The sequence below is a fragment of the Heterodontus francisci genome, chromosome 42 (assembly GCF_036365525.1).
Source record: "Heterodontus francisci isolate sHetFra1 chromosome 42, sHetFra1.hap1, whole genome shotgun sequence".
Lineage (NCBI taxonomy): Eukaryota > Metazoa > Chordata > Chondrichthyes > Heterodontiformes > Heterodontidae > Heterodontus > Heterodontus francisci.
The window spans coordinates 6001185-6013995 of NC_090412.1; the positions used below are offsets into that span (position 1 = coordinate 6001185).

The following is a 12811-nucleotide window of genomic DNA, read 5'->3' on the forward strand; positions in this document are numbered from 1 at the left end:
CTGTAAACACTGACACACTCCTAGGGACCTCCCTGTAAACACTGACACACTCCTAGGGACCTCCCTGTAAACACTGACACTCCTAGGGACCTCCCTGTAAACACTGACACACTCCTAGGGACCTCCCTGTTAATACTGACACACTCCCAGGGACCTCCCTGTAAACACAGACACACTCCTAGGGAGCTCCCTGTAAACTGACACACTCTCAGGAACACCCTGTTAATACTGACACTCCCAGAGACCTCCCTGTAAACACTGACACAATCCCTGAGACCACCCCTGTAAACACTGACACACTCCTAGGGACCTCCCTGTAAATACTGACACACTCCCAGGGACCTCCCTGTAAACACTGACACACTCCCAGGGACCTCCCTGTTAATACTGACACAATCCCTGAGACCACCCCTGTAAACACTGACACTCCTAGGGACCTCCCTGTAAATACTGACACACTCCCAGGGACCTCCCTGTAAATACTGACACACTCCCAGGGACCTCCCTGTAAACACTGACACACTCCCAGGGACCTCCCTGTAAACACTGACACACTCCCAGGGACCTCCCTGTAAACACTGACATACTCTCAGGGACCTCCCTGTAAACACTGACACACTCCGAGGGACCTCCCTGTTAATACTGACACACTCCCAGGGACCTCCCTGTAAACACTGACACTCCCAGGGACCTCCCTGGAAACACTGACACACTCCTAGGGACCTCCCTGTTAATACTGACACACTCCCAGGGACCTCCCTGTAAACACTGACACTCCCAGGGACCTCCCTGGAAACACTGACACACTCCTAGGGACCTCCCTGTTAATACTGACACACTCCCAGGGACCTCCCTGTAAACGCTGACACACTCCTAGGGACCTCCCTGTAAACGCTGACACACTCCCAGGGACCCCCGGTAAACGCTGACACACTCCCAGGGACCCCCGGAAACGCCGACACACTCCCAGGGACCCCCAATAAACGCCGACATACTCCCAGGGACCCCCGGAAACGCCGACACACTCCCAGGGACCCCCGGTAAACGCTGACACACTCCCAGGGACCCCCAATAAACGCTGACACACTCCCAGGGACCCCCGGAAACGCTGACACACTCCCAGGGACCCCCAATAAATGCTGACACACTCCCACAGACCTACTGTAAACACTAACACACTCCCAGGAATCCTGGTAAATACAGACACGCTCCCAGGGACCCCCATGTCAACTGCCCAAACTAAAACACAATATACTTCTTTATTAATTATAAGCGATAGAAATAAAACACATTAGTCATTCAACAAATACTGGAAAAAGAGGTTTTGGAATTCTCGCACATACTGTGCTCACTGTCTGTCCAGCTGCGGAGGCTGCCAATTTGGAAAGTTTTGCTTTCGAGCTTTCTTACCATCCCAAGATTTGGAAGCTTTTATGTTGACTTAGTTTTCAACTACATATGTGTTGCCCTCAGTGAACAGATTAGTTGTAAGTTATCAATGGTCACACACTCTCTCTCTTTTTCTCTCTCCCTTTCTCTCTCTTTTCCCAGGAAATTCCATTTTACCATATTTGGAGTGGTACCCAGAGAGCATTGCACTGCAGCTTCTCACTGGAGAGGTACAGCTTGACATCGACTGAATTCTCCTGCAAAATCTGTGTCAGACAGGTGGAGGGAGAGGGGCAGATATTCCAGCTACATACAACCATTGAAGAGGTAAGAACAGAGGGAGCCAGAGCCTCGTTAGAAACTGTGATCACAAACCTGTAACAGTCAGCACACTTGTCGATGAAATGCTAGTTGTGTCTGTTACTGAGAATAAATTAGGTTAACACTTCAAGAGCATTAAAGAGGGCAGCGGTCCAGGATAACTGGGAGACACGGTTAGTTTGACTCCACTGCATTACATAGAATATAAACCACAGAAACCAACCATTCAATCCAGCTGGCCGATACCAATGTCTAAGGTCCACACAAGCCTCCTCCCAGCCTATTTCATCTATTTCACTTCTTACCAGAAGTGTTGACCTACCTCATTAAAATGGGGCAGGCAGAGGAATTTCATATGAATAGACTAAGCAACAAATGAGAACATAAGAAACAGGAGCAGGAGTAGGCCATTCAGCCCCTCGAGCCAGCTCCGTCATTCATTAAGATCATATGATTGTGGTCTTAATCCATTTTCCTGCCGACCCCCCATAATGCTCGACTCCCTTGTAGATCAAAAATCTGTCTGATTCAGCCTTGAATATATTCAATGACCCAGCCTCGACTGCTCCCCAGGGAAGAGAATTCCAAAGGTTAACAACCCTCTGAGAGAAGAAATTCCTCTGTCTGAAATGGGGGCTCCTTATTTTGAAACTGTGCTAAATGACTTGATGTTAATTAACGCTTAACCTGCTCGCAGACCAGCATCGCACAGTGGAACTTCAAAAGCTTTGTCACTTGTGCATTGCTCACTCATGACATTGTAACTTGCCTTTCTCTTTATATAACATTCCAAGTTACAACCTATAGAAAAAAGGAGCAGGAACACATTCTATCTTCATAAAGGTAAGGGACACTGGTGCTGGGAATGGAATTTTATTTCCTACTCTTGGCACTCAGTGTGTTGAGAGCTGCCAGGTCAGTAGGCACAGTAAGACTCCATGTGCTCTGTGCCAATAACTCACTTTAATCACAAGCTCAGAATGACACTCTCAAACACAGCACTGGAAAATCAGCCATGCATTGCCCTCAGCTTCTTTTGCTAAGCCCCTCATCCTCGCCACGTCTCCCACACCCCTGTACTTTTGTCCCTAACCTTTTGCTCTATAACTATCTCCCCATCCATCGCTCCATCTTGTGAAGCCCCTCAAGATCCTTCTCAATGTTAGAAGTTTCAGCTTATGGTGGTCTTGCCAGGAGTGTGATTTATTTCGATTTATTCCATATCTGATTTAGGGTTAATTAGCAGTGTTTTTCTCTGGAGTGGGGCATGCTGAACAGCCATTGTTCTGGTCTGTTGTTCATCATAACTTTCTGGGCAAAAATGCTTTCCTATGCACAGAGACTTGAGAAGAGATTTCGTGGAGATGTCAAATAAAAGTAGGAAGTGTTGGAAATACTCAGCAGATCTGGCAGCATCTGTGGAGAAAGAAACCGAGTTAACGTTTCAATTCAGTGATTTTCCTCAGAGCTGGAAAATGTAGAGATGTGTCTTCAGCAAGTACAGAGACAGGGAAAGCGGTAGAGTGGGTGGGAGGGGGTTAGAAAGAACAAAAAGAAAGGTCTGATGTGGTGAAGGGCAGGACAGATTAAATGACAAAAGGAGGTGGTAATTGGACACTTGAAGAAACCAAAAATGGGTCGAAGAGGAGGTGTAAATGGCAACAGCAGAATTATTGCCAGAACCTGTTGTCTGAAAAGAATGGGAGTAGTGGTTATGATCTGAAATTATTGAACTCTGCTTTGATTCCGGAAGGCTGTCAACTGCCTAAACGAAAGATGAGGTGCTGTTCCTTGAACTTCCATGAAGCATCATTCGAGCAGTGTAGGAGAGTGAGAATGGAGAAGTCAGAGTGGGAGTGAGGCGGAGAATTAAAATGACAAGCAAACAGAAGCTCAGGGTCACGCTTGAGGTCTCCTTCAGCCTGGTATTTTGAGGAACTTGTAATGCACGCTCTTGTAAAATGCATTCTTTTCACAAGAAGTACAAAGAGAGGAAATTTTCACCTTCATATTTACAATGCTCGTGCTCATAGTGACAAGGGGAGTATTATAACGCTCCTGTGAAATGCCTTGGGATGTGTTACAACATTAAAGGCACTATATAAATGCAAACTGTTGTTATTCAGTAGTCACCCATGTCCTCACATTAACCCTTCAGACCAAGCAAGTTTTGAAATATTTATTTTGTTTGCATTGTAATCTTGAAGTCTGAATTGGCATCACCGAATAATATTTATTGCTTTCCTCAACAGAATGCCAAATGTGTTAGCCCGTTCCACACACAGGTTGGCACCAATGTAACCACCCAGGTCGGCCCTTATGCCTTTAAGATTCCATACTCCATCAGGCAGAAGATCTGCACAAATCTGGATGCACCAAACACCCGAGGCAATGACTGGAGACTCCTGGCCCAGAAGCTGGGGGTAGACAGGTGAGCAGAAATTTACCTTGCAGGCTCTCAACAAGCAGAATAAAGGATGCATTTTGTCCGGTCGTTGAAGGGGTCATTCCCAGGACAAATGGAACAGACTCTTTCCTTTCATGGAACAAGACTGAGCAGTTTAATTACAAACATATAAACATACGAATTAGGAACAGGAGTAGGCCACTCGGCCCCTCGAGCCTGCTCCGCCATTCAACAAGATCATGGCTGATCTGATTGTAACCTCAACTCCACATTCCCGCCTATCCCCGATAACCTTTCACCCCCTTGCTTATCAAGAATCTATCTACCCCTGGCTTAACAATATTCAAAGACTCTGCTTCCACCGCCTTCTGACGAAGAGAGTTCCAAAGACACTGTATCCTCTTGAGAGAAAGGCACAAGTCAGGAATGTGATGGAATACTCTCCACTGTATAACTCTATGGCTGGATGGGTGCAGCTCCAACAACACTCAAGAGGCTCAACACCATCCAGAACAAAACAGCCCACTTGATTGGCACCCCATCCACTACCTTCAACATTCACTCCCTCCACCACCAATGCACAGTGGCAGCAGTGTGTACCATCTACAAGATGCACTGCAGCAATGCATCAAGGCTCCTTAGACAGCACCTTCCAAACCCGCAACCTTTAGCACCCAGAAGGACAAGGGCAGCAGATGCATGGGAACACCACCACTTGCAAGTTCCCCTGCAAGCCACACACCATGCTGAGTTGGAACTATATCGCCATTCCTGCACTGTCGCTGGGTCAAAATCCTGCAACTCCCTTCCTAACAGCACTGTGGGTATACCTACACCCCAATGACTGCAGCGGTTCAAGAAGGCAGCTCCCCACCATCTTCTCAAGGGCAATTAGGGATGGGCAAAAAATGCTGGCCTGGCCAGCAACATCTGAACGAATTGAAAAAAGGAAAAAAAAATCTCCTCATCTCTGTCTTCTATGCTTTTTTATTCTTCCTGCAAAAATGGACAATTTCACATTTTCCCACATTATACTAAGTTTGCCAGATCTTTGCCCACTCACTTAAAATATCTATATACTTGCACTAGAGGCAGTGTCGCGAAGATTTACCAAATTGGTCCCTGGGATGAAGGGGTTGTCCTGTAATGAGAGGCTGAGTAATTGCGCCTATATTCTCTGGAGTTTGGAAGAATGAAAGGCGATCTAATTGAGACATACAAGATTCTAAAAGGGTTTGATAGGGGTAGAAGCTGAGAGGTTGTTCCCACTGGTCAAAGAATCTAGAACACGGGGACACAGTCTCAGGATAAGATGTCAATCATTCAGGACTGGGATAAGGAGAAATTACTTCACTCACAGGGTTGTGAATTTTTGGAATTCTCTATCCTAAAGGGTTGTGGATGCTCCATCATTTAAGGCTGGGATAGATACATTTTTGGTCTTGCAGGGAATCAAGGGATATGGGGAGTGGGCAGGAAAATGGAATTGAAGCCCAAGATCAGCCATGATCATATTGAATTGTGGAGCAGGCTCGATGGGCCATATGGTCTACTTCTGCTCCTATTTCTTGTGCTCTAGTGTTCTATATCCCTTTGTCCTTATGTCCTCTTCACAACTTATTCTCCTACCTATCTTTGTGTCATTAGCAAGTTTAGCAACCACACCTTCGGTGCCTTCATCCAAGTCATTTCTATAAATTGTAAAATGTTGAGGCCCCAGCACAGATCTCTGTGGCACATCACTCGTTACATCTTGCCAACCAGAAAATGACCCATTTATGCCCACTCTCTGTTTCCTGTTAGCTAACCAATCTTCTAACCATGCCAATATGTTACCCCCTACACCATGAGCTTTTATCTTTCCGCAATAACCTTTGATGTGGCACCTTATCAAATGCCTTCTGGAAATCTAAGTTCAGTACATCCACTGGTTCCCCTTTATCCACAGCACATGTTACTTCTTCAAAGAGCTCCAATAAATTGGTTAAACATGATTTCCCTTTCACAAAACCATGTTGACTCTGCCTGATTACCTAAGTGCCCTGTTATAACGTCTTTAATAATAACTTCTAACATTTTCCTTACGACAGATGTTAAGCTAACTGGTCTGTAGTTTCCTGCTTTCTGTCTCCCTCCCTTTTTGAATAAAGGAGTTAAATTGGCTATTTTCCAATCTAATGGAACCTTTCCTGAATCTAGGGAATTTTGGAAAATTAAAACCAACGCGTCAACTATCATGCTAGCCACTTCTTTTAAGACCCTAGAATGAAGTCCATCAGGACCTGGGGACTTGGTAGCCCAGAGCTCCAGCAATTTACTCAATACCACTTCCCCGGTGATAATTTTTTTGAGTTCCTCCCTCCGTTCTAATTCCTGATTTACAGCTATTTCTGGGATGTTACTTGTATCCTCTATAGTGAAGACTGATGAAAAATACCTGTTCAATTCATCTGCCATCTCTTTATTTCCCATTATTAATTCCCCAGACTCACTTTCTATAGGACCAACACTGTCTAAAACCAGACAATGCAGAAAATGTGTGGAACACGTTAATTCATGTTGCAGGTTTGATTCATGAGTAAGCCACATGGCCACTGTGAACAAAACTGAACGTCTACCCATCCATCATGCTGTTTATTTATGGAGTGAATATTGACAGTGCTGTGTCAGCAATGAGTTGAAGTTGGGGTGGGACTTGTTCTAATTTACTGGACCAAACCGAGTCTCTGAACTCTTGACCGGAACTACCGCAGAGTCTCCCGATAAAGGCAGGATTATTTCACGATCAAAATGCAGTGAGTGGAGGATAGTCAGACAGTATAAATGATGAGTAAAATCAATCCCAGCAGTGCAGACTGATTGACAGGGCAATTACCAATTCTCTCCATTCTGCTGGGAATAGAGGTGTCACTAGATACAGCCATTTATTTGTTCATGTAAACATTACATGTGTCACACTTGAATGTATGCAAAGTATAAGCAGATTAGAAAGCAAGCCAGTCATTTCATACTGGTTCCTTCTGACCTGGAGCCAGAAATCTACAAGAAATTGATTGCACCATCAGTGAAAGTTCAGAGATACCCACGTAAACCCCTTTATTGATCTTTTTCTCCTCTCTCGTGTTTAGATATCTCACCTATTTTGCAACGAAACTTAGTCCCACTGGGGTCATCCTGGACTTATGGGAAGCCCAGCACCAAGATGATGGAGACATCAATTCCCTCGCTAGTGTCCTTGAGGAGATGGGCAAGAGTGACATGATGGTAGTCATGACGACAGAAGAGTGCTAAAACATGGATAACTTTATCAACACAGTGATGGAACACTAGCATCAATAGCAGCTGTTGTAGAAATCAACTTGCTGCTCACTGGAGCATCAAGCAAATTAGGAACGTAGCATTTTTACATGACAGCTGAAGATGTCACGTTCAATCTAGACAAAACCCTCTCTCCTATCAAAAGCTTTGGGCAGCTTGTAAAAGGTTTAACAGTTTCTGAGGAAACGCATTTAATTTATTATCCATATCTTTGGATGCTTTTTTTTTGCTCCTATATTGAAACTTTGTATGAAACCCAAGGATTTGTTTACATTCACAGCTGATGTAGACATCACTCAGATCCTAGTGCACATGTTGTACGAGAAGAGGGGGGAATCCAACTGAGCTGCTCACAACTGTTTACGAAGAAGAGGAGAATGAATCGTAAATGCAGGCAGTACTCACAGGGCCATTTTATCCTATTTCATTGTCTTTCTCTGTGGCGAAAAGGTTTCTCCTTTCAGGTTTGGAAGAAAACTTTCCCGAGGTCACATCTGTGCAGGTTTCTCCCAAGTCATGATTGTAGAACACGACTTAAACCCAAGAGATTCTCTCTCTCTGATACAAGCGCAGAGCTTGTTCCTGATGATAACCACGATCAAGCATTTAACGGGCTTGTACAGCATTCTCCTGTTAGCTATTGTAGTGGTAGCATTTGAAATAAGTGGGTTAATGCACACAGAAGAACGTCGTACAAAAGTTAGTGCGCACTCAGCCGCTAATATCAACCACGATCATTTCTAGGCTACAGTCAGTCATTTCTGATTAGCATGAAGACGTTTATGAATCCAGTGCAGGTATACCTGACCTATGACCCTCTTTCCCTTCACCCCTCCGACCCATCTCTCCATCGAGATACGCAGGAGTAATTCCCACCCAACTTTCGCTAAGTTGAAGCCACTTGTTAGGATGGTAGCAAAGCAATAGTGATTCGTCAAAGGAGCCGACCATCCCCTCATTCCTGACTCATGACCTTACAATCCTGACAAAAGAAATAGCCACACCCACATACACCACCCCAGGACTTGGAACCTCAGGCAGAGGTCCAGGGTCTTGACTTGAATGAGTATGGGCCCAGAGATCTTACTGTGTGAACATCTTTTTGACATTTTAAGGTACATTCTCAGCATTATATTCTTAACTGTAATTCAGCTTTTGTTTCTCAGAATTTTAATTTCAGTACTGAATGTTATTCGAGGCCATGTGTGGAAAGCATACAGAAAACATATGGAACCATTCTGACACCCCACCATCATTTGACACTTCTCAGATCCTTTCATAAGAGAATCCTCATCCAGAGATGTAACATTATCTGCTCCCCACACCTTCCCACAAACTCACTCCACTTCACTGGGCCTTGTGATGCCTCAAAACTTCAAAGCAACTGCTTAAACCTGGGGAAACCCGAGCTTTTGGTCCTTGAAGCCTTGTTAAGTTGAAAACCGGAAGAATTGTAAAGCCATTTCGGGACCCTAGAATTGACGTCTAGAGATAGCTATGGACTGAATGAGCTGAAAGTGCATCACGTAGGAGTTTCTTCATTATGCTGGAGGTCAAAAGGAAGTGTTCATTGGGGAGAATGTTACCTCTGTCGAGATCATTTTTTCAGGAACGCTCTCAGATGACACAGCCCTCCAAGGTTTCATTCCTGCTTTGACTTCCGGGTTTATCCAGTGATGTCTTACTCCAAACTTGCCTTTAAATAAAACACCTTTGGTTATTGCCAAGTCACAATGAGTAATTTAATAATACGAGTCAACGGACTTTGAAAGGTGGTTGTGTTGTCATTTCCGCTGTAGTTTTGAAACATCTTTAGTTGACTAAAAGGTCGGGCCAACCCGGAAAATAAATTAACATTGGTTGAATGTGGGAGTGTGTGATAAATCTTCGATGCTGTTTTGGTGTCAACAGGAGTATGAAATATCCGAGGCTGCACCATCAAAAAATGACACTAATATTAGTTATTTGTAAATGTTGTTGAAATGTTTAAATATTTGGTAAAGCTGCATATTGAGTTATTTATTTTCAAGATATTTTGGACAAATGCATTTTAAATTTATCATTGTGTGATTTAATTTTTAAATGATTGCTTCAGAAACTAAATCATTGGACATGAATTATCCGTCTTAGTCTGCCACTGGGGAGAAAGAGCCTCTGTGCTCATTATCTAACCAAATTGGAGGGTCCATTTAATAAATAAACCCATTTGCAGTTCTATATAGGGTTGCCAACCCTCCAGGATTGATCTGGAGTTTTCATGAATTGGATTAACCTCCTCGGCATTGCTACAAGTCATCCAGGAAAAAAAAAACATAGGGGCATTAAAAAAAAAAGGTGTTTTTTTTTTCAATTTCTTTGAACATTTTTTATAAAATATCAGCAATGGCAGGGACTGCTGTGGGTAAGGCTGTTTGATTGGGGGGGGGGAGCGGGGGGGGTGGTTGGTGGAAGGTAGGAGTACAGGTAGTCAGGTAATGAAATCTCCAGGAATGCGTCCAACCAGAGTTGGCAACCCTAGTTCCGTAGGACCTGGATGAAAGAGGGATTTGGCCCCTCTCCCAACACCGAGCTTGACCTCATGACCACCAAAGTCACACACTCCTAATTAATCATTTTAATTAAATGATATCAACATACAGTGGTGAGCTTTTAAGGAAAAATCAGAGTCCTGAATAATTGTTTTAGATGGCTATATATAGTTTTTATAAAATTATATTGGAACAATCTATGATGGCTCCTGGTGTCCATTTCTACAATGGTGTAATTTAAGACTTCGAACTGGGATGAAGAGCAATTCTGTTTACTGCTGAGGGGGAGGTTGGCACTAACTTTTAGGTGGCTATGGCCAGCATTTTTCAGTATTCATTGATAAAAGTTGCTAAAGGTGTTTTAGCGAACAGTAATCGTCTCTTTCCCGTGTAAAGGGTACGGTTACACCAAGTGGTTAGCAAAATAGTGCTTTAATTTCCTTCGTTCACTCCAAGTGCTATGCAAGTTCATAGAGTTAATTCATTTTCAGACATATCGTGATGCTTCAGTTTTTTATGTACATCTTTCATATTTATATGTATAGAAAGTGCTAGAATCTATTGCTCTGTCCCTCTTCATGTATTTGTTCATTCTGTAAACTACCGATTGTAAATAAGTTTAGCATTACTATTGTAACAAATTAATTTTTATGCAATAAATTATATTTCCTAGTTTAATGAATCAAACATTGCATTTTTCTTTGAAGTCCTGAAGTGCCTGAAATGGCCAGCTGTGATGTTACTATGGAAACGCTTTGCACACACAGATCAAATTCATCTTTCCTATTTTAACTCATTTAGAATAATCTTTTCTTTGGTACAGGTACTAAAGGTTACGGAACCAAGTCACGTAGATGGAGTTCAAGGAACATAGCCCACGATCTCATTGAATGGTGGTATAGGCTTGAGGGACTGAATGGCCTCATCCTGAGCCTGCGTTCCTATAAATGGGTTAGCACTTCTGCTATAAGAACGAGATATTTGTGTTAAGTATCTGTACAAAAACAACAGCAACAGCTTAAGCCATATATTCGTCCAACTATTGGTGCTCAGGATGTGACACTGACACATTTGATTCCCCTCCTTAATTGCTGGTGAGGTGCCATCTTGAATGACTGCAGTCCATGTGGTGAAGGTATACCCACGCTAGCGTTAGAGAGGGTGTTCCAAGATTCTGACCCAGCAACGATGAAGAAATGACCAGTATATCTCCCAGTCAGGATGGTAGGCGACAGGAAGTGAAAATTAGGAGGTGATGTGTGTTCCCATGATCTCATTGGCTTTCTGGGTGTTGGAGGGCAATGGGACCAGCATGGGCTGTTGAAGCAATAATGGTGAGTGTCTGTAGTGCATGCTGTAAATGTTCAGAAATTCAAGAAAAAGAAGGTCGAAGTTGGACTTTGGGCTTTATTGCCTCTTTAAAACAGACAATTTCAGGGACCAACATCCTGTTACTTGGGTTTTCAGCTTCTGCAGCAGCTCAAAGGTGTCCTGTAATTAAATTGACTAGAAGAAAATTACAAGCATAGAGATGGAGGAGCCTGCCTCACATACAAACCAGTCTTAAAAAGCACAGCTTCCTCACCATGGATCGATCCTGATTTTTTTGGTCTATGTTTGTGCTGTGTGCTGCTCTGCATCACTCCATTTCCCATTCAATGCTGTCTCTGATATCAGGACTGGGAGATGCAGCCTCACATAATGTTATTGCAGTGCAACAATAGCAACAACATCTTGCATTTATATAGCATCTCTAATGTAATAAAACGTCCCAAGGAGCTTCACGGGAATATTGTCAAACAAATATGACACCAAGCCGCATTGAGATATTAATGCAAATGGCCAAAAGCTTGGTCAAAGAGGTAGGTGTTAAAGAGTGCCTTAAAGGAGGGAGGTGAGGTGTAGGGAGGGTATTCCAGAGCTTTGGGGCCTAGGCAACTGCAGGCATGGCCACCAATGTTGGAGCAATTAAAATCCGGGATGCAAGAGAGGCCAGAATTAGATGAGCGCAGATATTTTGGAGGATTGTAGGGCTGAAGGAGATTTCAGAGATAGGGAGTGGGTGAGGCCACGGAGGGATTTGAAAACAAGGATGAGAATGTTAAAGTCAAGACGCTTGACTAGGAGCCAATGTAGGTCAACGAGCACGGGTGGTCGGGGAACGGGACTTAGTGTGAGTTAAGACACAAGCAGCAGAGTTTTGGATGACCTCAACTTTATAGAGAGTAGCATGTGGGAGATCAGCCAGGAGTCCGTTGGAATAGTCAAGTCTCGAGGTAATGAAGGCATTAATGAGGATTTCAGCTGCAGATGAGCTGAGACAGGGGCAAAGTTGGCCGTGTTATGGAGGTGGAATAGATTGCAAACTATCTGGTTCAGCCTCAGACAGTTTCTAGGGAGCATAATCTCCCATCCTGAATTTACTTGCACATTCAAAGCGGCCTTTCAGTGTCAGCCCCGGCTTAGTGCGTAGAACTCTTGCCTCCCACTGTCAGAGGGTCATGGGTTCAAACTCCACTCTAGTGACATGAACCTGAGATCTTGTTGATCTGTTTTCTCTTCCACAATAAGGGGAGTCTGATATGGGAGTGCTAAACATGGGAGAGACGGTGGTAATGGTAATGTGACTGAACTAGTAATCCAAAGGCCCAGGCTAATGCCCTGGGGACATGAGTTCAAATCTCACCAGGGCAATTAATTAATTAAAAAAATATATGTAATTGAAAGCTAGTCTCCATAATGGTGCCATGAAACTATTATCAATTGTTGTAAAAACCCACGTGGTTCACTAAATCCTTTAGGGAAGTAAATCTGCTGTCCTTACCTGGTCTGGCCTACATGTGACTCC

The 12811-nt window shown here is 43.7% G+C and overlaps 1 protein-coding gene across 1 annotated transcript in view; it reads left to right on the forward strand.

Moving 5' to 3' along the window:
- unc5b (unc-5 netrin receptor B) overlaps window positions 1-9852 on the forward strand; it is a 232047-nt gene extending 222195 nt beyond the window's left edge. The window contains exons 15-17 of the mRNA XM_068020412.1: window positions 1552-1716; window positions 3963-4141; window positions 7246-9852. Of these exons, the coding sequence (XP_067876513.1) occupies window positions 1552-1716; window positions 3963-4141; window positions 7246-7408 (507 nt within the window). The 3' untranslated portion in view covers window positions 7409-9852. The remainder of the gene's footprint in view (window positions 1-1551; window positions 1717-3962; window positions 4142-7245) is intronic.
- The last annotated feature ends 2959 nt before the right edge of the window (window positions 9853-12811 follow it).